Consider the following 26,126-nt stretch of genomic DNA (forward strand, 5'->3'; position numbering starts at 1 on the left):
ATACAATATTTGAAGAAAGCAATAAAAAGTCTTGCTCTAAATATTTACCAAAAATGGTCACATTAGTAGGCCAAAACACAGCTCTCCACAAATTTCAAAAATTTTGTATCATATTAAAAATATTGCCTAACACAAGTAAAATTAGAAATCAATTTAAAAAGTTAAGTTTAAAAATTCTGATGCAAACTTATAGAGACATTTCTGAATAACTAATGGGTCAAAGAAGAAAATAAAATGGAAATTGAGAAAATACTTCATACTAAATGATAATGAAACAATACATATCAAAACTTATAGAATGCAGGCAAACTGGTACCTATATGGAAATGTATACCTTTAAATACTTGTATTAAAACTACAGAAAAGCTAAACTTTGATCAGCTAACCATTCAATTTAAGAATGAGGAACTGAATAAACCCTAGGAAAATAGAAAGAAGGAAATATTAACATAAGGGTAAAAGTTAATATTGTAGAAAGCAAAGATGCAGTAGACATGATCAAGAAAAACCAAAGTTGGATCACTGAAACTAATAAATTGACGAACAATAACCAGTGTTGATGAGGATGTAAATTAATTGGAACTTTTATACATTGCTGATGGGAATGTAAAATGGAACAGCTATTTTGGAAAACAGTTCGGCAGTTCCTCAAAAGGTAAAATGTAGAATTACCATATTACCCAGCAGTTTCATTCCTAGATATATACCCAAGAGAAGTGAAAACATAAGTTCACACAAAAATGTGTACATGAATGTTTATAGTAGCATTATTCATAATAGCCCAAAAGTGGAAACAACCCAAATGCACATCAACTGATGAACAGAGAAACAAAATATCTGTACAGTGGATTATTGCTCTGTAAGTCAAAGGATTGAAGTAGTGACACATGCTGCAACATGAATGATGAACTTTGAAAACATGCTAAATGGAAGAAATAGTCACAGAAGACCACATATAGTAATATTTCATTTATGAAATGTCCAGAAAAGGCAAAATCTATAGAGACAGAATTTAGGTTAGTAATTGTGTAGGCCCCGGGATGGGAGAGGGAGTGTCTGTTAATGGGCATGAGGTTTCTTTCTGGTATGGATGATGGAAATGTTCTAAAATTAGTCTATGGTGACAGTTCCACAAGTCCATAAACATACTAAAAGTCATTCAGTCATACACTTAAAAAATGGGTGAATTTTATGGTATGTAAACTATACCTTAATAAAGTTCTTAATAAAAGAAGTAATACTATATTATGAACACTTAGGTGCAATTGAAATTTGAGTTTCACATTTAAGTTCTACCAGGCGTACACAGTTTTCCAAAGAGTAGAAAAAGTAGAAACAAATTCCTTCTAATTTTATGAGGGTAATGTAACTTTGACAATACAAGATAAAAAAATGTTAGAAATGGAAATTAATGTGAACATAGTTGTAACACTGATTTCCAAACCCTTGGTAAATCTAATCAATGTATTTTAAAAAGTCATGAATAAGCCAGGAAATCCCAGAAATAAAAAGTTTGATTAGAAAATTTATCCATGTGATTTACCACCATAACAAAGAAAGGAAGAAAATATGTTAAACATGCAGAAAATCTGGGGTAACATCAACAAGATGGAAGAATAGGAAGCACCAGACCTTCTTTTTCCCACAGAGACACCATTTCAACAACAATACTCTGACCAGTTCCTTTTGTGAGAAATCCAGAAACCAGCCAAGAGGCACCTGCACCCCTGGCAAGTACACAACCAGCTGCACTGCAGTTGCTTGGGAAATTTGTGGCACTGTCTTGGCAGAGTCCTACCCTCTAGCACACCACCTTGTGATCTGGGGGAAACTCCCAGTTCCCAGCTTCTCCCCAGGGAGGGAAAAAGTATACTGGACCTTAAGCCTGCCTGGAGGACAGGCTTCTTTCTCACCTGTCTCTGCTGATGGGACCTGCCGTACTCTAGATACCTGGGGGCCACTGAGAACCAAAAAAAGCTGTATAGCATGCTGCTCTTCCAGAGGACCCGTGGCACAGCAGAGAGCAGGTGATATAGCTTGGTGGCCTCTCCCTCAGAGAGAAGAAGAATGGAGTGTGTGTCCAGAATTCTGGCTTTTTAGGAGCTGCCTGAGGGACGAGTATCTATTTAGCCCAGCTTGGGGCACTGAAGGAACTGGGCATACTCTAGGTAGATGTCTGGGGGCTGCTGAGAACAAAAAAGAGCTATGTGGCATGCTACTATTTCTGAGGACCCCAGTACAGAAGACAGCAGAGGGAGCAAGAGTTTATCAGCTCCTGAAGAAAAGAAAAAAGGAAATACCTCTAATTAGAAATCTACCCACACAAGTTTAGGAGAAGGCACATCCACAGAAAAGATTTGAGTGTCCCGGAATCTCTAGCTGGACTGACTGATGAAGCTCTTTCCTTGTGCAAAGCCAATCCATAAAGACCAGAAGAGGTAGATATTTCTTCAAGTTCATGGATAACAACAGAAAGTTACAGGGAACACAAGGAGACAGTAAAATGGCCCAATCAGAGGAACAAAATAAATCTCTAGAAATCTACCCTAAAGAAACAGGCATATTAGTTATCTGAAAAAGAATTTAAAATAACCATCATAAAGATGTTCAGTGAGCTCAAAAAATGATTCATGGACAAAATAAAAATTTCAACAAGAGATAGAAAATGTAAAAAAGAAACAAATTTTGGAACTGAAGAATATAATAATTGATCTGAAAATTCGCTAGAAGGTTCAACATCAGACTTTATCAAGCAGAAAATAGAATCAGTGGAATAAAAGACAGGTCATTTGAAATTATCCAGGCAGAGGAGTAAAAAGAAAAAAGAATGAAAAAGAGTAAAGAAAGCCTAAGGAGCTTATGGGATATATCAAGTGGACTAATACTGTGGGAGTCCCAGAAGGAGAAGAGAGAGGGAAAGGGGCAGAAAGCTTATCTAAAGAAATAATGGCCACAAGAAAAATCTGCCAACCAAACAATATTATATCTGGTAAAATAGCCCTTCAAAAATGAAGGAAAGGGCTTCCCTGGTGGCGCAGCGGTTGAGTCCTCCTGCCGATGCAGGGGACACGGGTTCGTGCCCCGGTCCGGGAAGATCCCACATGCCACGGAGCGGCTGGGCCCATGAGCCATGGCCGCTGAGCCTGCGCATCCAGAGCCTGTGCTCTGCAACGGGAGAGGCCACAACAGTGAGAGGCCCATGTACCTCAAAGAAAAAAAAAAAAAGAAGGAAAAATATTGGGAGATTGAGATTGACATATATACACTAATATGTATAAAATAGATAACTAATAAGAACCCGCTGTATAAAATAAATAAATAAAATAAAATGAAGGAAAAATAAAGACGTTCCCAGATAAACAAAGGCTGAGGGAGTTTATCACCACTAGATCTGTCCTACAAGAAATGCTTAAAGGAGCCCTTCAAGTTGAAACAAAAAGATGCTAAACAGCAACACGAAAACATATGAAATTATGAAGCTCACTTGGTAAAGGAAAATGTATAGACTATATAGATGAATACAGAATATTGTGATACTATAATGATAGTGTGTAATCATTTTTAGTGTTGGCATAGAGGTTAAAAGACAAATGTATGTAAAAACTATAACTATAAAATTATGTTAATGGGCAGACAATATAAAAAGATGTAATTCGTAACATCAATAACATAAAATGTTTGGGAAGGAGAAGTAAAAGTGTAGAATGTTGTATCTAATTGAAGTCAAGTTGTTATCAGCTTAAAATAGTTTGTTATAACTATATGATGTTTTATGTAAGCCCCATGGTAACCACAAAGACTATACCTATAGAAGATACACAAAAAGAAATGAGACAGAATCAAAGCATGCCACTACAAAAATAACAAAATGCAAAAGAAGATAGGAAGAGAGGAAAATAAGAACAAAAGAGCTGTAAGATAGAAAACAACAGAATGGCAATAGTAAGTCCTTTCTTATCAATTATGACTTTAACTGAATTTACATTTACTCCCCAATCAAAAGAAAAATAGTGGCTAAATGGATTTTAAAAAGCAAGATCCAACTGTACTATACTCCTAAATTTGTTAGGGTAGATCTCATGTTATATGACTTTTACCACAATGAAAAAAATTACAGATAATTTTTTGATACAATTAAATACCTGTTCATGATAAAATTCTCTTAGTAAACTAAAAATAGCTGAGAACTTTCTTACTGTGTTAAGTATATACCAAAACCTTGAAACAATCATCATACTTAATGGTGGGAGTTAGAAGCATTCTTTTTAAAACCAGGAAGAAGACATTTATACTTACCATGACTGCTTGTCTTAGACATGGTGCTGGAGGGCACAGGCAACACACTAAGATAAGAAAAAGAAATGAAAGTTAAAACTATTAGAAATGAAGAAACAGAACTATCATTAGTTCCAAACACTAGGCTTGTCTGTACAGAATCTCAAGACAAATTACTAATAGATTTCAGCAAGATTGCTAGATAAAATCAGTATATGCTAAGATGAGATTTCTATTTACCAGCCTTCAACAAATGTGCTATTTTTAAAAAGAAATATTATTTAAGTTATAGCAGGAATTATATGGTAACCAGTTATGGAAGATGGAACCCAAATTCAGAGATGTTAAAATGTGAAGAAAGAATGTCTTAAAAGCACTATATGTCTTTTGGAAATACACACATATGTATTAAAATTATAAGGAAATAGCAGGGAATGATAAACACCAAAGATGTTCAGGATAGTGATTATATCTGGTCAGTCAGAGGGGATAGGATCATGGCTTTCAATTCTATTAGTAATACATTGTCTTTGTTGAGTGATTGATAAAGGGACATTTGTTATATATGTATTTTTATTTATGTATTACATATTTGAAATATTTCATAAAAAATAAAAAAAGAAACCTATTGATGCCATTATCCCAGAGAAAGATTCTGGGAGTGGAACAAATCTTTGCAGCAAGACAAAAGGTTTGTGAGAGTATGAGCAGAAGTGGAGTCAGAGAAGGAGAAGGTGGGAGAGTGTTGTAACAGAAACAAGGGAGGGAATGTTTCCAGTAAGAAAAAGGAGAAGAGCTGGTCAACGGTGTCAGATGCCATAGAGGAACAGAAAATAGGACAACTGAGAAGAGGTTTTTGGACGTGTTTTTAGACGGCTTTATTAGCAGGATTCTTGGTAGCAAGTGACAGAAACTGAACTCTAAATAAGGAGGAAAAAGAAAGCTCACAAAATCAAAGGATAAACTGAAGAGAATAGACTTGGGAAGAATAACATTAACTAGAACCAGACACTAATGTCTTTAAAGGTTTCTCTTTATCTCATGTGTCTTCCTCTCAGACCAGCTTTCTCCATATGGCTCTGACCTTGGGTACCAGCCATGTGGTAACATCCTTAGAGCTTAGACCCCAGAGAAGAAAGCGATTTTTCTTTCTCATCTTTCAGTCTTCCTTTGATTTACATAGTTTATAAATTTCTGGGACCACAGGAAAAAATGCTTTGTTTATATGTAATTTTTAGATAGGATTTAGATTCATTTCATTATATGCATATTTTTCATCTACATGAATAATTGGCAGGAAATTTGAAAGTCATGCAGGAAACAAGGTAGTTTCTGTTGGGCAGGACTGATACAGACTTTGCAGTACATCTAGTGTTCCTGGCTCTCACCCATTTCAATGCTAATCATTGTGGCACTCAAAAGTGCCCTCACTAATTTCCAAAATATATGTCTAGGTAGTATGCATTCTTTGAGAGCCACTGATACAGGAGAAAAGCAGAGAAACCAGCTTGATTAGTAAAAATGGAAAGAACTCCAGATTACCCTCTTCCTAAAGAGCTGTATAAATCATAATATTTCACTTAGCACAACTGAGTAAGAGATAATTTACTGAGTGACTACTCTGTTAGGTCAAGCTTTACTAATGGAAAGAATATGATAAACAGAAGATAATTTTAAGTAGAACAATTAAATGAAGGATGGTAGAAGTTCCTATATGAAATTTTTGTGTTAACAAGAAGTTTTTCAAGTGAAACCAATAAGAAATATCTTGTATAATTTAGTCTAAGTCCAAAATTTGTAAATCTCTTTTTTCTCCTTTAAAAGAAATTTCTACTCTATGTCATGAAAGTTATTTTTTTACCTTTTTAATATATATTTTCACATATATTCATTTTTAATGAAAAAAATCCCATTTTATATCAGATCCAATTATAGCAAAAACTATTCTTTTAAAGAAATGTCCTCTTTTTTTACTCTCTTGAATCTTGTGAAACTTGCATAGGAAATAGAGAAAAACATTATTAACTTGCTTCCCTTGAGAATTTTAGTAGGGTGTACTTATAAGTGTAATCAAAATCATATGAATACTTAACTGCTGCTGCTGTTAAATTTGTAATGAGTTGTAGGGTTTCTTTAAAAATACCCGAACTGGCTCTCATCCAAGTAACTTGTTTGCAGAGCTTAGATGTAGTACAAATCAGGAAAGCCGTGGTTAACTGTTGACCCGATCAGTAAAAAAATTCAATTTCTAAGTATTAAGACACTATTCATATTTAGTATGTATTTAAGAAATGTATGTCATTTTACTCATTTGAACATATGAAGTCAGAGCTAGAGATGATGATCTTTAGCCTTTGGGTTTATTACCCAGAAAGTTGGTAATATTTCATTTAGATTAGCATGATAATGCACTATTCATATGAATTGATTTCAGTATAATTTAAATAAACTTAATGTTCATTTACATGCATTTTACAGGCTTACTGAAAATCCTTTACCTTATAAAAATGTGAATTCTAGAAATAGATCATGTTCTATTATAAATTTTTGGAAGTCATAAATTATTTGAAGAAATATCGATGCCTTTCTTCTGAAGTCTATGTAAGAATTAAGTATTATGAGCGGTTTTTAATTATCTAGACTCTGGCTTCCATTTAGTAACAATACTATATATGTGGGCATTAGTTTCCTCAGGCCAGTCCACTAAGGCCTTTTTGTGCAATAAAATACAGTGCATTAAGAAGCAATTATCACCCCACTAGGATGGAAAAAAACAAAGTATTGAAATCTGTTGCTTAGGAAAACCAAATTTAATTGGGGAGAATGAGGCAGACTTCATGAGACTTCTACAGATATTCTAGAGTTTGATAGCCTCTGTTCCTGATAACTCAATCACTGTCTGTAACTTCACTTGAAATTTTATGGCTGTTCTTTATGTAGATACAGATACAGTATTAATATCGCCCTGAAATACTAACTGTTGTTTTTGGTGATTTGGCATGTTTATTTCTTTTTCTCTTTTTTCTTAAGTAACTGAAAAAAAAGTATTGATAAAAGTGGTAGAGCAAAAATAAAGAGAATATGTGTATACAGTACCTGTGAGGAATAGATATTTCTGTTCCAAATTAGCTGAGTTTAAGCAATAGAAAGCAGGAGAAAGAGAGTGAAAAAGAGGAATTTAGAAAGACATTGCTCATTTTCTCTTCAGGACATCAGATGGCCCTGCCATCTTCTCGCATTTCTTTTGGGGAAGGGAATCAGAATGGGAATGCATTGCAACTTGATGGTCATCGGTAAGCATGCCATGTGTAGATCAAATATCTGGAGGGCTGAAACTGAACTTATAATATTACCATATGAACACTGAGAAATTCTTATAATAGTAACAATGATGAATTATTCTGGATATACTTTTGGTTCCATATATCTGTCTCTGTATTTAGTATGTGGTATGTACGTTTTAAGGGGAATTTTAACTTAGTAACTACAGTAGAGGATTTGAAATAATAACAAACCTACAGTTGAGCAGTTCTTGCTATGAATAAACCAAACATTGATTGTTTTTCCATGAATACTTGAAAGTCAGTCGTATTAGTTTTCCAACTTTCACATATAATACATTTTTGTTGATTCTTTTTCTGTAGTTGTAGAAACAGAAGTTTAAGCAATGTGGTTTAACTTCAGTCCAGTTAAAATTCATCAGTTTTGTTATTCAGATTATTTTGAAACACACTATATTGCTAGTATCACATAGATTAATAGTTACTATAAATGCCTATTATGTCAAAGCTATGAATACAAATAAAAAGATACATGTTAAATGTATTTAGTATTGGGGACTGTTTTAAAAATTAAAAGTATTAGTAAGCTGTTTTAAACAATTTGACATTTGAAATAATAGGTTGATTTTCATTCTGAGAAATAATATTCAGACATATTTACAGAATAATTATTGGGCATTATCTGGAACTTACATTACAAAGGCTAAGGGCATTGAATTAATTTTACTCCTTGTAAATGTTATGAGAGTAGCATATCTCTTGTCCATATGCAGATAACCATATTTCTTTGATAGAATCTAATTTGAGCACATCAGGACAGATTGGCATTTTCAGTACCATAAAAACTGCTTTGTTAATTGCAAACCATATTTAGTATGACCTTATAACAAAGTAGCACCTTAAGTGTCACGCTTTGTCTTTAATCTGCACACTAGAGCTGGGTTCATCTGTACTAGACAACTGCACTTCATGAAAAGAGTTTTTTTCTTGGTAGGCAATTAGCAGTAATTAGGAAGATTCACCTCTGTAAGATGTCAACATGAGATTGTTTTAAAAAGTTGAATGTCAGTGACTTAAAAAGAAAAGTTCTTCTGACACATAGGTATGGCATGTGAAACATGAAATGTTATTTTAACTTTTCTGCTTATTATTCATGCACAATATTATTTTGTCATTCAGACGCTACACTGACAGAGTGTAAAGGGTGTTAAAATAGTGCTGCTAGAATAAAGAGAGGATTAATCTACCATTGGCCAATTAGCCAAAGGGTACTTAATGGTCTCTAAAGGCTACTGAAGTCTTACTACTAGCAAAAGCATTGGTAAAAAGTCCTCTATATTACCTTCATTTGCTTGACATTTTGTGAAACATAGTATAGGCTTTTAATAACTGAATTTGTCAGAAAATAGTTTATAAATGAGTGTTGTTGTAACTAAGTGTATTTTTCATAAGAAAATTTTGTTACATAAATCATTCCACCTCTGCCTAAGATCTTTGTTCTTTTTTTTCTTTTTTCTTTTTTTTTGGTTGGTGGTTTTTAATTTTTAATTATTTTTCTTGAATATCTCAGGTATCATAACGAAGGAAAATTCATGTTTTAAATTTAAAACACTTGTTACTAACTTGGAAGAGTTATTAATCTGAACTATTTATCTTTCTAGATAAGTACTTTTATGGAAAATATTTTGCTAGTGACCTAGAAATTTATGTACTTTTCTTTGTAACTCGTATGTTTTAATTAAGTGACTGTGCTTTTAGTCATACATGGATGACATGCAGAATTTTATTTCTTTCAGTTTTATTCCTTGTAAAAGAAAACTTTTCCCAATGAAAGAATATTAATACTATCCGGAGGGAGAAATATCATTAAGATCATGGTGACTTTCTAGGAGAGTCTTGCCTATAGAATTTACATGGATATTGTTCAACTAGAATTTTCTCTTCAGTCTCTTTTGCTTTAGTTCTGGTAACGAAATCCTTATGTTATAATTTTTTAAGATCATAATATAGGATTTTTCAAATTGCTGCCTCTACTTAAATGTGAACCAGAAAAAAACTGATTATGAGATATAAATGAACTTATGTATTCAATATGAAATGATTTCATTCACTATTCTCAGTTCTATGCAGAATTCAAGATTAAAGATTTTGGTGAAGTAATTGGAAACAGACCATTCCCAATAAATGATTGCTTTTCCCTACTTGGACTGTCAAGGCCTTTGGGTTTCAAAAGGAGAAAGAAAAATAAGAGACTTCACTATCATTATAGATGGAAACTAGCCCTCACTTTCTCTGGTTACTTATTGACCTTTTCTAACATTTGACATCTCACCTTTGCCCCAGCATGGACTGGAAAGAATCCTTCTGCCACCAACTGTTTCCTCCATAGGCTTCCCAGAAATCCCGCTCCTATGACCCTGACATTCCCTCTCATGTTAAGCTGGGTTTTCTAGCTTTTCCATGTGTCTACTTTTCAGATCCCACTATCCCAACTAAGAACATTTTCAAATTTTTTTAATGGTTCATTATTTTAAGTTTCTAATCCAGTGGTGAAAAATATATGAGGAGAACTGAATAGTGTTTTTCAATGCTATAAAGTCGCTACTGTCCAGGAAAAAAAAAAATGTTAGGTCAGAATCAACCTTTTATTAGAAATGAAGAGTTATACCGCATCCTATTCCTTTACTGCTCCTAAACTAGTTGAACACTCAAAACCATTTTCTTTACACAACTAGTATCATGTCCATTGAAGAGGCAGATGTTGAATATTTTATTCTTTGGAGACAGCAAGATCAGAGATTATCTAAAAATATATTGTTTGGGGGGCGATTAGGGAAATGATTCTTTCCAGTTTTATTTTTTTCTAAACCCTTTTCTTCTTTTCATTTGGGCTATAGAATATTTTCCATGGGCCCTGTTTTATTTTTTCTGATAATTCATTCTTGAACATTAAAATGTTTACCAAGGCTCCCTGCTGGAGAAGAGACCCTCCATCTCATCAGGACTGCCCTGAATTTACTCAGCAGTTTCTGATGGATGCCTTCTCTAGAGTAAAAGTTGGAAAGCAGGATGATTGTATATCTAGCCATGGCCTTTAATGTTATATCTAGCTTCCGGGAAACTTTTGACAAAACAAATCAGGAGGAGTACACGGAAGGAAACTGGCTGTAACTCGCATTTACCAGACAGGATTTGAAGGCAGCAGCAGTTCCCTTAGCTCCCCGATTTGTTTCTCCATAGCACTTACTGTAGTTTATCATGATATATTTCTAGGTTATAGACTGGTAACTACCTAAAGGCAAGGATTATAACTTTTTTATCATCGAAAATATAGAGCTAATACAGTGCCTACCACATAGTATGTAAAAAGGAATGAATCACAGATATTGAGTCAGGTCCTGAATGTAGATCTTACCTAGCAAAATCTTGCAGAAAATATCAAGTTGGGGCCCAGAATAAACAAAAGGCATGAATGAACTCCCATGTAAGAGAATAAAGGAGAGTACAACCAGGGAGCCTTATCTACCCTGTTCATGGGATTACTGTTGAGAGCAACAAAAGGAAACTTCTGGCCAGAGGCTTTTTGCTTGGCAATTAAACTACAAAATGCAGATCTGGAAGAGGCAATTTATATTTCTAGCATAGAGAACTGAAACAGTTTTTTTAGAGCTATTGAAAAAATAAACACAAAATTATGGATGAGGAAAAGAAAAACCAGAGTGAGGATGTTATACAAACTATGTACTGTGGATTCAGGACACTTGCTTAAGGGAAGGTAGGGAGGCAATAAGGGAAAAAGGAATAGGTTCAAAAAAGGGGCTGCTTTCTAAAATTTGGGATTCATACTAGTTTTCCATGTTATGTAACAAATTACCACAAATTTAGCAGCTTAGAAACGATATACCCATTACCTCACAGTTTCCATAGTCAGGAGTCTGGCACAAGTTAGTGGGATCCTTTGCTCAGAGTATCACAAGCAGCCAAGCTGCCTTTCTTTCTGGAGTTCAGGCTTTTCTTCCAAGCTTCTGTGTTTGTTGGGAAAATTTAGTTCCTTGTGGTTGTAGGACTGAAGTACCTGTTTTCTTGCTCAAGGACCATTCTCAGCTCCTGAGGTCTTCCTTAGGGCCTTACATTATAGTCCCCTCTGTAGTCCTGTCATAACATGGCAACTTACTTCTTCAAGGCCAGCAGGAGAATCTTACCTCAGGGAGAGCCCCTGGCTTTTTTTTTAAAGGGCTCACCTGATTATTCACCAGCCAGGGTAATCTCACTTTTGATTAACTCAAAGTCATGTGACTAGGGACCATAATTTACATCTACAGAATCGCTTTGCATATAACATAATGCAAATAGTGTAATCATGGGAGTGATAGCCTATCATATTCACAGTTCCAACACACATACAAGGGCATAGGCCATTGGGGGTCATCTAAGAATTCTGCCTACTACAGTGCTCATTACTGAATAATGAATTCTCTAATATTTCCATGTTTCTTCTTACAGTTGCTTAGAGGGTTCTTTCCTCTTTAGAGACTTAGGCTTCTTCAATGTTATATTTAATTAAGTAATTAATAACTAGTGTCTCATTTTAAACTTTTATAGTGTTAACTTCTATTTTATAACCTTTGGTTAAATCAATACAAATCTCAGTATTATTCTCATTGACGCCAACTTTTAAGGTGAAATAGACTTTTAAAAGATTGTAGAGGGGCTTCCCTGGTGGCGCAGTGGTTGAGACCTTTAGGACAATCCAGGGATGAATATTTCCTGAAAAATATAAAAAAACACGCTTTTAGATCATAGGTTGAAATATAGCCAAAGAAATTTTTTTTCACCGAAACATACTTGTTATTTCACCAAAACGTAGTTTAAGCTCAAATATATCAAGCCCTAGTTTTGAAATCATGATCTAAAATATTCATATTTAACAGTATACACATGTATACACATGTATGCACAAATATATATGTAATTACAGATTTATTGCTATACTTTTTAGAAATTGTGTTTAAACATAGTGTTAATACTTGTTACTTATGTCCCGTATATATATGACTATACATGTTAGCCACATCTTTTACTGTTTTAATTAGAATTCTTAACAAAGAAAGAATTTTTTCCACCTCTGAGAGACTTCAGTACCATTTTGTATAATTGTTCTTTATGTTAAACTACCATTATTATAAGGTTTGGAATAATAAAGTAATAGTGCAGTTATCCTCTTAAGGATCTCTAAGTTGTTATGCCATTATAGCTTGGTGGCGTTCTGCTGACTACAGATGGGTGAATGAAAGAGGCTAACATTAAGGCGGTTTCTTTTATAGTTTCATAAAAGCATTACCAGTATGCCATTTAGTAAAATGTTCATGTTATTAAAAATTTAAATGTAAGGAGTTTAGTGCAGTCTACCTCAGCATTACAAAGAGGACTTGTCAACTATCAATCAAGTGCATAAAACTGAGTGAATGTGTTTGTATGCTATTTATTTGAACTAACTCTCTAATAAGCCTCTTCTGCTAATTGGACTTAACGTTTCTGTTGCTAAATGAGAAGCATTTTGGCTGCTGTATAGGGTAGTAAGACCTACCCAGTGGAATAAACAACTAACATCTGTTATCCTGTCCTGCTCCAGCTTGACTTTTACCAGTTAAGTACATCAGCCCTGAGGTCAAGGTTATCAAATATGTGAATCTCTGGCACACCCATGTTTATATGAAGGCAAAGAAATAGCACATCATGAGTAGAGACGAGCCAACCAAAAGATATTGAGTACAGCTGTAACCTTTACAAGCCCTACAACCTTAAGCAAAAACTAGTGGAAGTTAGAAATTTTGTAGTTTTATAATAACTATTTTTGTAATCAGTGTCACTTTTTTCTTTAGCATTTTCCTACCTGTACAATTTGATGCTGATAATTGTTAGGATAAATGTAATTACTTTTATAATAAATTTATATTTATTTTCTTTAAAAAGAAGTTAAATTCAGATTTGGCTGAGCTTCGGAAAGAAAAAGAAGATTTACTAAAGAAATTGGAGTCTTCATCCGAAATCACAAGTTTGGCTGAAGAAGTTGCCCAGGTAACAGTTCCACGGATACAAGTTACATCACTTGGCCCTTCAAGGAGCATGGATTTGGAGGTGAAGCAATTGCAGTGTAAACTAAAGGTGATTATAAATTTTATTAAAGATGATAACATTTATTAAGTTACTGAATCCTTAAAGACATGTTTCTATCAATTCTAATTTAATTCTACTAATAAAGGTAAATTATGGTATAAATAATCCCTAAATTATTAATACTACATTCAATCTCATCTTTCTATTTTAGCCTGGTAGATTCTTATCTGGTAACTTATAATACTATTCTCTGAAAAAATAGCAAGACACCATGAAATCCTAACTTAGAAGACGATGGAAACTGGCCATTATCATTCTACTCCACTATTCAACTCCTCTCTGCCTGCCACTGAACAGAATTCTTTTTGAACATAATAATGTATCAACATAAGTAGAATTGCTTTCCTGTACACATTTTGCTGCTGTTTTAACTTGGTGGTTCTTTGTTGGAGATGGGGAAGGAGGAAGGAATTAGGGGAAAGGAGAGGAAGCACAGAGCAAAGGTGAATTGGTTTAATCAAGTTAAACCTGAGAGTGAGAATAAAGACCAGTGTTCCTTTTGCTTATAAAGAATTGTTTCTAAGTCCAGGTGAGACTGTCAACAACTTAAAAGTCAGGCTGGCCTTAGTTTTTACCCATATATAAATCTCTCTCACTTTGAAGGAATGTGTGAGTTACAAAGGTGAGACTAATGAGAATGCCTAAAGCAATTTAGATCATGCTTGATGTAAGTTTGAAGTGACATTGTCCATATCTAACCTGGAGTCCTGGAACACTGACCAGGCTGCATAGGGGCAAAAAGGGTAAATCTTTACTTCTGTCTTATTTCATGCTTTAATATGGAAATATTCTGGAAGACTAGGTACTTTTAAGTAAATAATACTCTTGATACTACAAATTTCTGTTTCGACATTGTATTAGGTTGCTAGGGCTGCCATAACAAAATACCACCGAGGGCTTCCCTGGTGGCACAGTGGTTGAGAGTCCGCCTGCCGATGCAGGGGACAGGGGTTCGTGCCCCTGTCCGGGAAGATCCCACATGCCGCGGAGCGGCTGGGCCCATTAGCCATGGCCGCTGAGCCTGCGCGTATGGAGCCTGTGCTCTGCAACGGGAGAGGCCACAACAGTGAGAGGCCTGCGTACCGCAAAAAAAAAATACCACCGAGTGGCTGGCTTGAATAATTGAAATTTATTTTCCCATAGTTCTGGGGTCTAGAAGTCCAAGATCAAAGTATTGACACGTTTGATTTCTTCCAAGGCCTCTTTACTTGGCGTGTGGATGGCCGCCTTCTTGCTGTGTCTTCACATAGTCACCCCTCAGTCTATGAGGTCTGTGTCCTAATTGCTCCTCTTATAAGGACACCAGTCACGTTAGATTAAGGCCCACCCATGTGACCTCATTTTACTTTAATTACCTCCTTAAAAGCACTATCCAAATACATTTTGAAGTACTGGAAGGGGAAGTTAGGACTTAAACATATGAATTTTGCCAGGACACAATTCAGCCTATAACAGATATCATATTGCTAACATAATAAATTTCCGAGAAATAGCTTATTTTCTACTTGATGTTTTCTATGCCTAGTAAAACAAGAATGGTTACATTTGAATCTCTTAAAGGTCTACATCCATCTTTTTTATTTTATCCAATTAATATTAGACTTTTCTATGTAAATTCTTAGGTGTACTTCTGAGATGTACATGGTTCATTCAGAAATTAGAGTGCTCATGTGCATTTCTGTGTCTTCATTTTTACCCATATTAGACATGTTTCCTCAAGGAACCCAACTTTATATAGATAGATAATAAAATATTTAGTGACATATAAATTCCAGTGAATGATATATACATCAGTTATTTATATTTAGTTTAATTTGTAGTTCTTTATACAATCTGGATTGAGTAGTACTCCAACTTAAATTTGTGATTTTTTTTGACCTCCTGATTGTTGAAAGGATACCTTTTGGTATATACCATGTTCTCTTCCAGTTTTCCAGTAAGTTAATAATGAAGAATAATAGTTTTTAAACTACTGTTAATTTATATATAATCTATTGCCAATCTAGTTCTAAGTCCTTTAAAAATATTAACTCATTAAATACTCATTTCAACCCTATGAAATAAATTCTGTTATTATATCTCTTTTACAGTTAAGCAAACTGAGTACATTAATTGTCCAAGGTCACACAGCTACTAAGAGATAGAGCTGAGATTAGAACTCAATCCATAGGGCTCCAGCATCCATGCTTTTACTCATTTTGCTCTGAAAAATTCTTTAAGTGTTTAATAAACTTAAACAGGAAAGCTCTAACCAAGATAGATTATTACCATTATGACATCTTTGAAATATGTGTTTTACTCCAGATTTTGTCATGCTGCAGATAAGTATTATGCTGTAGGAAATGGAAAAGGGTCAGAGGACCTGGGTTTTGATCATATTTTGTCCAGTAACTTCCTGTGTGTGGGACCTGACTGAGGAAATTACTTAGCTTCTCCAGAGGTCTAGAGCAGGAATACCTTTCTACCCTCTTCAAAAGGATTTTTGAGGGTTAAACAAAATAACTGTGAGATTTAGAGGGTCTGGCAAAAGTGTTTATCAAGCTGGCATTGTTTTATTTATTATAATTCTGTAATCCCTCAATTATCCAGAAGTCAGAATTACAGCATTTTTCAGCCACCTAAAATAACAGGCTTAAGTCTAAAAACGTAAAAGAATCAAACAGCTATCTTAAAATCCACTTAATTTATTCTGTTGAAGATATTGTCAGGCTTCATTTACTGCCTTTTGTCTTTTTTTTAAAATACAGCTGTAATGAGTTTATTTGTTTAACTTTTCAGCAGAAAACACCTCAAAAGCAGCAAATTAGAAGTATGTATATTAAGGGCCAGTATGCTTGTTTTTAGGCAGGAATATTGAGAGAATCAAGAAATTATGATCAACAGATTGACCGAAAAAAATATAAAAATGCTAAGGTAAAAATACAAAATTAGAAAAACAGCAGCCTGGGACCATTCAGAGTAGGGCTGAGTAGCCATTTATATCATAATAGTTCTTAAAGGCATCATTATATAATGATACAGTGATAATAAATTAGATACAGTAATATAATTAATATAGTGATAATATTTATAATATATCATTATATTAAAGTATCACTATTGCTTAATGTAATTGTGGATTGTCATTTCTAAATGAATGAACAATCATTCTGGAAAGAATTTAAGTTTAATGATTAAAGCAAAAGCTTCAATTTTTTGGTAAATTTACTAGTGTGGAACATCTTACTCTGGCAATGCTAGAAATAAGACACCATATATCACTGTAAACATGTAAAATATGATGGAAATTTAGATTGTATAACACAAAATTTAATCAAAACTTTTAGCATTCAATACAGTTGCCAAGTTGAGGTAGCCTTGGGTTTTTAAGAAAATTAATATAATATTTAATGGAAATTTAAAATTTACATATGCCATACCAATGAGATATTTAAAGTCTGTCTGATGAATTTGACTCACATTTACATTGTGTGGTTAATGGTTTCATCTTTTCAGATTTATATTTTTTAGAATAAGTTAGTCAAACCTGGAAATAGTTCTCATAGAAACAATTGACTATAGTTATTAGAAAAATTAGCGAAATAACTACTACAAATATTTTTAAAGTTATATTTTATTCTATTTATATTATTTAATACTTTTTAAATTTAACAAATGAATTAATGTATGTCAACGCTATCTTATAGGTAGAAAAACCAAAATATCAAATGACTAAATAATATCTCAGAGTACATGTTTTCTTGGAACTTGAGTCAAAATTGAAAGTTAGGTGTCTCTAACACTCTGGCTCCTAGGCCACACAGACAACAAATACCACAAAGGTGTTCTTCTTTGAAAAACTAATAATTATGTATAAATACTTTAATATTGTTTATAAGTTCAAGTAAGGAAGTATTCATAAGGTTCTTTATCAGTTATCTTTTACTATCTAACATTATCCTAAAATGTAGCAGCTTAAAACAGCAGCAATTTATTATTTCTTATGATCCAGTGGGTTCACTAGGTAGTTCTTTTGCTGCTGTCTGCTGGGTCCCCTCATATGCCTGCATTCTTCTAAACCAAGGATTTACCTGGGCTGGAAATTCCAAGAGAGCCTCACTCACAGGCTGGCAATTGGTCTGCTGGCTGTCATCTGGGGTACCTCAGTACTCTCCCAAATGGCCTTTCCTCTATATTTGTTGGAAGGTGATCCCAGAGCAGCATTCCAAGAGGGCAAAGATGCAAGCTAGAAGGATTTAGGGCCTAGATCTGATATTTGCACAGTGTCATATGCCACATACTTTTGGTCAAAGCAAATCGCAGGCCAGGCCAGATTCAAAGGGTTGGGAGACGGATTACACCTCTTGATAGGAGGTGCAGCAAAGCTTTGTGACTGTATTTAGTCTGTTACAGGTTATTATTAAATCCAGAATTAGTTTTAAGTGATCTTACTAAACCATAAAAATAATTAATCACATACACATTTACATTTTACACAATCCATATTACCCGTAAATGTATTTTGGGTATATACTCTTTGCAATTATTATGTGTGTTCCTCTATGATTTTGGCATGTTATATAAAAATTTTAGTGTGCCATGTTATTTCTGTTAGAACATACAAAATGAAGCATTTTAAAATGTTTAGATGTTCATTTTAATTATAACCATAATTTTTGCAATTTTATCTTCATGAAAATGGCATTTATATTTATGCAGCTTTAGAACAAGATTGAAAGACATATTTGAATTTATGTGTATTTTTAATCTAGAATGCAACTAATGAACTCACTAAACAATCATCAAACTTGAAATCTCTGAAATTTGAACTCCTAGCAAAAGAAGAACACATAAAGGAAATGCATGAAAAGTATGTGCTTTATATTTTTATCCATTGTATTTGGTGCCACCTAGTGGCGGCTAACTCTATTAAACATTGCACACCAAGAAACAATACCAACTTGTTGTTTGCCTTTCTTAGTTTGTTTTTAAGCCTACACGAGATGAAAGTTTAAAGAATATTACATATATCATGGTTTATGGAAAGATAGTTACTATTTTTTAATTAGAGTAAGAATGTTAAAAGTTAGATTTTCCATCTTAAACATATTTAATTCTGAATAAATATCAACTAATGGCTGAAAGACTATGAACAGAAAACTTTAGAATGTAGTAATTATTTGACTAAAAATATATGTATAGGTTGATCTTTATATTGGATTTAATGCCTAAGCTTATAAAGCGAAGGTGGAAAAAAAGTGAAAGTTTTGTTTGTGTTTAAAATAACTGGAGGGTGGGCTTCCCTGGTGGCGCAGTGGTTGAGAGTCCGCCTGCCAATGCAGGGGACACGGGTTCGTGCCCCGGTCTGGGAAGATCCCACATGCCGCGGAGTGGCTGGGCCCGTGAGCCGTGGCCGCTGAGCCTGCGCGTCCGGAGCCTGTGCTCCGCAACGGGAGAGGCCACAGCAGTGAGAGGCCCGCGTACCGCAAAAAAAAAAATATAACTGGAGGGTTATGAAATATTATAATACTTTGTGTATTTATACTAAAAAGGAGTTTAAAATGTTCTATCTCACAGAATCAAAATTATTTCCTTTCTATATCTTTTATAGATATACTAGAGCTTAGAAGTTGTAACATGTTTAGAAAGAATTCTAATCATTCATGATGTGAGATACATATACCTCATGTACATACATGTATACCACGTTATAAGTGAAGATCACTTAAAATCTTAACAGATAAAACTATTAGGCAAAAAGATTGGTTAATTTTTTTAAACAGACTATTTTGAAGTTTATTTATGGATTGAGTTAGTCTTGCTTACTGTTTACCAGTGAGGACTTTAGAGAAACATTCTTTGAATCCTGGCTTCTTTACCGGCTAGCTCTGGGACTCAATTTAATAGAATTAACTCATAAAGTTCTTAGAATTAAATGAGTTAGTACTTATAAGTGCTTTACTTATGTAAAGCACTTATAACAGTGACTGGCACATAGTAAACACTCAATAAATGTTAGCTGTTGTTCTTTTTATAGTAGTAATTGTAGTAGTTGTTACTGCATCTATCATTTTATACTTAGCGTTATCAGTTTAAGCTAAACTGATATGTCAGTTCAATCTCATATGATATTAAATTAGAACTGATATGTCAGTTCAATCTCATATGACATTAAATTTACATAGCTTTAAAGTGAAAAAGAAAAACTATTTTCTTCGGCTATTCTTTGAAATGTATAATAAATGTATAATATTATCAAATTTTGTGTTTGTTTATTAGAGTATAGAATTCTTTCTTATCGGTGTTATGCTTTTTGATAATCTCTAAATATTGCTTTGTATTTTTCTTAGAATGCAAGAATGGAACATAAATATAATAATTTTAAGTTTTCATAAATTTTATTAATTTTTCTCAGTTCTTTTTTAATGTTTTAATGTATATATATATATATATATAAAATACTGTAATTACCAAGTCACAACTGGATTATAGATTTTAATATTTTACTCAAATTATTAATAGAGTAATATTTTATGCCATGCAATTATTTTATTAATTTGCAACTTCACTAATACCAAATAGCATTTTAAAATTAACAGTAGGTATAACATTGGATAATATGTAAGATATCATCACTGTTGAAGTATTTTCTATTACTCTTGATAAAGTGTCTTTTTTTCCCTTTCAAGGATGTCTCGAATGGAGAGAGATATAACCATGAAAAGACATTTGATAGAGGACTTGAAATTTCGACAGAAAGCAAATTTGGAAAGTAATGAGAGTATTAATGAAATGCTAGAAAATCTTGAAAAAAAGGTACCAATTTTTATGTTCACTGACAATGAAAAAAATCACTTCCCCTTGTATTAACTTTAACTCAAATATTCAATCTTAATAAAAGGTATAGCAAATATTCATAAAATGTATGTGTATTGTTACATAATTACATCATTTGCTCTGAAAGCACATTATTTGTTTTAAAATTCAAGACTCCAAACGGTCACACATAATATAGTCATTCATTCTTTTTGTATTTGTAAACATACCATGAGAAGATAATCAAGTTTAATTTTTTAAATCTTTAATATTTCTGGGATACATAATTCCATTTTATTCAGCATTTTCTTTTATTTAAAGCTATTATTTATAATGATAGAATTAAGCATATATTTTAAATGAAAAATATTATAGTCAATGACTATCAGTTCTTTAAAAAGTGTACTCACCACGGTTTTTTTTAAAGTGTACTTTTTCCTTATATACATTTAATTCAGTGTACTTAGGAAAAGAGTCATATTTAAAATAGTTGTATAATATCTGATCCCAAAGTAGAAATCAATGATTTGCTGACTAAGAGAGATTTTTTTGCTTAAAAATTTTTAAAGCTGCTATTTACACAAATCATAAAACAAATCATAAAACAGCTTGTGCTTTGGCATTCACTAAATGTCATCCACTCCAGAGAGAGCGTTTCCCTTACTTTCCTTGTTGGAGATAAAAATGTAAGTAATGCTCAGATGGATTTAAGAGAGAAAATTTTACATGAGCAAGACACATGCATACAGATTTTCTTTTCTCTTTCTCCTCCACAGACCCACATGAATTATAATTACTTCCTAGAGGTTTCTTCAATGCTATTCCTAAAATTTTGCTCATTTTTTTTAACTTCAGTAATCATTTAAGGTAGTCTTACAATGTTTGTGTAAGTAGTCATTTATCTTTAATAGCTTTAAAGTGAAAAAGAAAAACTATTTTCTTTGGCTATTCTTTGAAATGTATAATAAATATGTTGTATTACTTATTTAATTTTATCCTAAGAAGTACGTGTTATACTTTTACTGGAGAATACAAATGAAAATTATCCATGACTTGGCTTATTTAAGAATCCAAACCAACCATCTGGGCTTCCCTGGTGGTGCAGTGGTTGAGAGTCTGCCTGCCGATGCAGGGGACACGGGTTCGTGCCCCGGTCCAGGAAGATCCCACATGCCACGGAGCAGCTGGGACCGTGAGCCATGGCCACTGAGGCTGCATGTCTGGCGCCTGTGCTCTGCAACGGGAGAGGCCACAACAGTGATAGGCCCGCGTACCGCAAAAAAAAAAAAAAAAAAAAAAACCATCTCCTACTTAAGGAAGTTTAGGTTAGTAATTAAAGGAAATATAGTTAAAACTAATTTTATATTATTAGATAGAAGGCTACACATACCATTATTCATGCTTTTTTGTGCAATTTGGGGGTTTTGCTATTGATTTAAGGATTGTTAGTCTCATTCACAGTATGAGTTCTACAAATCTTATACTTGAATTTGATATCATTTATGAGAAAATAAACTAGACTTCTTCATGTATTCATTTGGTTTCCATTTGAAACAAATACAATATGGAACTTGAATGCCTTTACCTTCATGCTTTTATTGTAGGTGAAGACATTAACTGAAGAGTGTTCCAACAAGAAGGTATCAATCGATTCACTAAAGCAAAGACTTAGTGTCGCTGTAAAAGAGAAGTCACAGTATGAACAGATGTATCAGAGAACTAAAGAGGAGTTAGAAAAAAAGGTATGGTTTTAGGACATTTTAGCCTGGAGGTAGACCGTAACAATGTCTTTTTCATTTTTAAAGTTGTCCTTTTTTTCTCCCCAAAACTACTATGAGCTATTTAAATGTTTCAGGTAACTGCAAAGAACATTTATGTCTCTACATAAAACACTAAGAATTTGTTTACTATTAAACGTAGTGCTGTATTAGAGAGACAGATTTACTTGTCTTGATAATTTCTAATAAATGAAAACTATTGTTAAGAACTGGCATTTATATAAGAAATACATTTTTAGGTCCACCTAAACTTATAAGCTAATTAAATACTTCCATTTGACATATGAAATCTTTTGGTCTAAAATGGCTTCCATGTCTTTAATGATTTATAATTTTTAAAAAGCATAAACTAATTTTGATGTTAAATATATGATAATGTGGGTGCAGGATATTCATTGAAAATAAAAACAACCATCAATTCTACTCAAATAAAAATGAATACAAGATACAGAGAGAGTAATGAAACCCTTTCCTTATTTGACATCTCTAACTAACATCCAAATCTGTTTAAGAAATATTTTTTTATTCTATGATTACTGGTCTTTTGCAGGATCTCAAGCTTACTTTCCTCATATCAAAAATAAATGAGACTGAATCTGCTATGGCAGAAATTGAAACAGCAGCATCTAAGCATCTTCAAGGATTAGCAATGCAAAGTGAGCAGGCCCTAGAAGGTGCACAGAAGAAATTGCTGCTAGCCAATGAGAAAGTGGAAGAGTTCACCATATTTGTGAAGGTTTGAATTCTTTGTGCTTTACTAACTTGTACTTTACTTCAGGCAGAGTGGGCAGTGGCCTACTTCAGATGACTTGGGAAGTACGTTTAAGTTTCTTTCTGCTTTCCTAAACCACAAAGCGTCTTCCCCTACTTGCCACACTGTTCAAATTTTCTCTATAAAAGATTTGTTTTTATAGCTTGAGTTTAAAAATGTCCACTCTATTATTAATATTCTTTTCTTAATGTCAATTTAGTTATGAAATTGTGGTAATCACATAATCAAGACAGGTGGGTTTTTATTTTGTTTTTTTGATTATTTTTATTTTTGGCTGTGTTGGGTCTTCGTTGCTGTACGCGGGCTTTCTCTAGTTGCAGTGAGCAGGGGCTACTCTTCATTGCCTGTGCAGGCTTCTCATTGCGGTGGCTTCTCTTGTTGTGGAGCACAGTCTCCAGGCGCTGGGGTTTCAGTAATTGCGGCATGCGGGCTCAGTAGTTGTGGCTTGTGGGCTCTAGAGAGCAGGCTCAGTAGTTGTGGTGCACGGGCTTAGTTGCTCCGCGGCATGTGGGATCTTCCCGGACCAGGGCTTGAACCCGTGTCCCCTGCATTGGCAGGCAGATTCTTAACCACTGAGCCACCAGGGAAGTCCCAAGACAGATTTTAAGACAAAAGAATTGAGTCATTTTCATTCCATTCTCCTTTTAAAAATCATCCAAGCAAGAACAACCAGAAACTTGCTCCATGATAATTGAAGTTAAGAGACATTGCACCCCAGCCCATGACCTATCAGACATGGAATGGATAGAGGAATGGTAAATGATCTAGCAGGACAAAAGGAAGGCAAGCTGAAGTGTCTACAAAGGGTGTACCATCTGGAAATTATCTGACCACTGAACACTCCCAGAATGGTTCTGGCATTGGCTGCACAAGGAACCACCAAAGCTGAGGGTGGTGGGGGAGAGGAGAATACCAGGCTAAAATGGGTGTTTTGTTTGAAAGTCTCTATAAGGAATTTTTAGACCTCTGGCCTGTACTTCTGCCCCACATGGTCAGCCAGTAGTCCTCCCTTAACTATTCTAGAAAAACTCAGGAGGAGCAGTTCTAGTTTCAGAGATATGAGGGACTGAGTGGGGGAACCTGGTGATTGCTCCACTCGTTTCAATCCCACTGTGAGTTGTTTGCACCCCTGTTTAGTGCCTTTTATTCTGCCTTGTATTATAGTCAGCAAACAGATCTGTTTCCATTATATAAATTATGAGTTCCTTAAAGTCAAGAACAACACTTTATTAATCTCTACCTCCACAACATGTACCATAGTGACTTGCAAAGAGTTGGCATGCAGTAATGATCACTAACTAATCAAATTGAATTTCTCTTAGGAATATGAAATTTTAATAAAAGCCCTTTTGGTCTTTAAAAATAAGAATTAAGACAATTGGACTACTGTGGGAGGGTAACTCTTTGCTTTCCCCCTTTTATCTCCTGAAGTTGCCAAGTTCTCATTTTTTTAACCAATCTTCGATGAGATTGAGTTCTTCCCGCTACTTGTTCCTTTGGCTGGCATATATTATTAAAAACTTGCCTATCATAACAGTAGAAACTTACTTAAATATATAAATATTTTTAATTGCTGGAATCTTTATAAAATTAAAGTTTAAATGTCCTTCTATGGAATAAAATAACATCAACACTTACTGTCTTCTTTCTCAAATAACCCTACTATTATTTGAACCACTCAACTAGACTTGCTGCATATATAATTATTATATATATAAATATGTTAGTGTTCTCAAATCAGTTACCCCCTTAGGGATTGATCTTATTTATAAGAATTAAACATTCCTGGGCTTATAAGTTGAATATAAGATGGCAAATAACTGGATCTTATGTATAGTACCATTTTCTTTATTCCTCTAAAAATAACAGCTTACAACATTTTATGCCAGTGTTAATAGTACCCCATTTAGAACAAATCCCTTACTTTGTTTCTTTGGAAATCATAGATACCTTGGGAGTTCTTTCATTTAAAAAATATCTACAAAATGAATGGAATAAAACATTTTATCTCTTTCAATGAAGGTTTCAAATGGTATAAAGTCAGACCAATAATGTTTGCCTCAGAGGACTCTAAATGATTGCAGAGTATTAATTTAAATTTATTAATTTAATCATATTTCCTTTTCCAGATTTAAAATGTCATTCCTTCCAAATGCTTGTTGAATAGTCTCACTGTTTAACTTATGATAAGCACTCTCATTGAATACTGTCATTATTTTACTCATGATATAGAGCTATTTTTATTATGACTTTTAGCTTCATAAACCTTTGTTTTCCATGTTTTATATTCAGCTTAGAGTTGCATTTTTTGTACTGTTAGCAAATATATAAAATATGAAATGCACACATAAGATTTACTCAAATGCTAATTATTGTTTTTCCTAAAGTATTCCTTGAACGTGTCCTGTTTAAAAAAGAATTGATAACCAGAAGTTTTTGAAATAGAAAAATGAATTTTATGATTAGATATCTGATTATTATAGACTTGGTGAAGTTTCATGACCTTTATGATAATGTAATAGGTGTACTTCTTCACATAGAGTAGTTTGGCAAAAATTATCTTTTAAAAAACAAACTTCTTATTTACATCCAAGGATATGAATAGTATTTAATGATATAGTGAATGTCTAATCTCTAGTTGTTCGAGAGTAACATACTAATCCTTCATATATTTCACCAACAATGATATGGAGTATAGATGTCCTAGTAGATGAATTCAGGATTGCCATGGTTTCATGACTTTTTAATTTGAGTAACATATTAAAGGTCCTATAGTAGAGAATGATAACAGATATGGATAAAATATTTTTAGTACTCCTTCAGAAATTTTCCATGTTGTTTCAGTTTGGTATTTAGATTGCTTGCATTAGAATCAACAGATTCTATTATATTTAAATAAAATTCATAATTCCGGGCCTTATTGAATCAAAATCTTCGTTGGGGTGAGGCCCAATAATCTGCATATAACAACTAGGTGATATTATGCATTAATACTGTTTTGAAAACGTTTTTTTTTAAAGCCCAACATTGCTTTTATGGATTGAATCT

The 26,126-nt window shown here is 33.6% G+C and overlaps 1 protein-coding gene across 1 annotated transcript in view; it reads left to right on the plus strand.

Moving 5' to 3' along the window:
- CNTLN (centlein) overlaps positions 1-26,126 on the plus strand; it is a 314,787-nt gene that overhangs the window by 245,571 nt on the left and 43,090 nt on the right. The window contains exons 19-23 of the mRNA XM_007465654.1: positions 13,530-13,721; positions 18,485-18,582; positions 20,402-20,528; positions 22,133-22,270; positions 22,857-23,042. Of these exons, the coding sequence (XP_007465716.1) occupies positions 13,530-13,721; positions 18,485-18,582; positions 20,402-20,528; positions 22,133-22,270; positions 22,857-23,042 (741 nt within the window). The remainder of the gene's footprint in view (positions 1-13,529; positions 13,722-18,484; positions 18,583-20,401; positions 20,529-22,132; positions 22,271-22,856; positions 23,043-26,126) is intronic.

The sequence above is a fragment of the Lipotes vexillifer genome, unplaced genomic scaffold (genome assembly GCF_000442215.2).
Source record: "Lipotes vexillifer unplaced genomic scaffold, Lipotes_vexillifer_v1.1 scaffold31, whole genome shotgun sequence".
In the NCBI taxonomy this organism is placed as follows: Eukaryota; Metazoa; Chordata; class Mammalia; order Artiodactyla; family Lipotidae; genus Lipotes; species Lipotes vexillifer.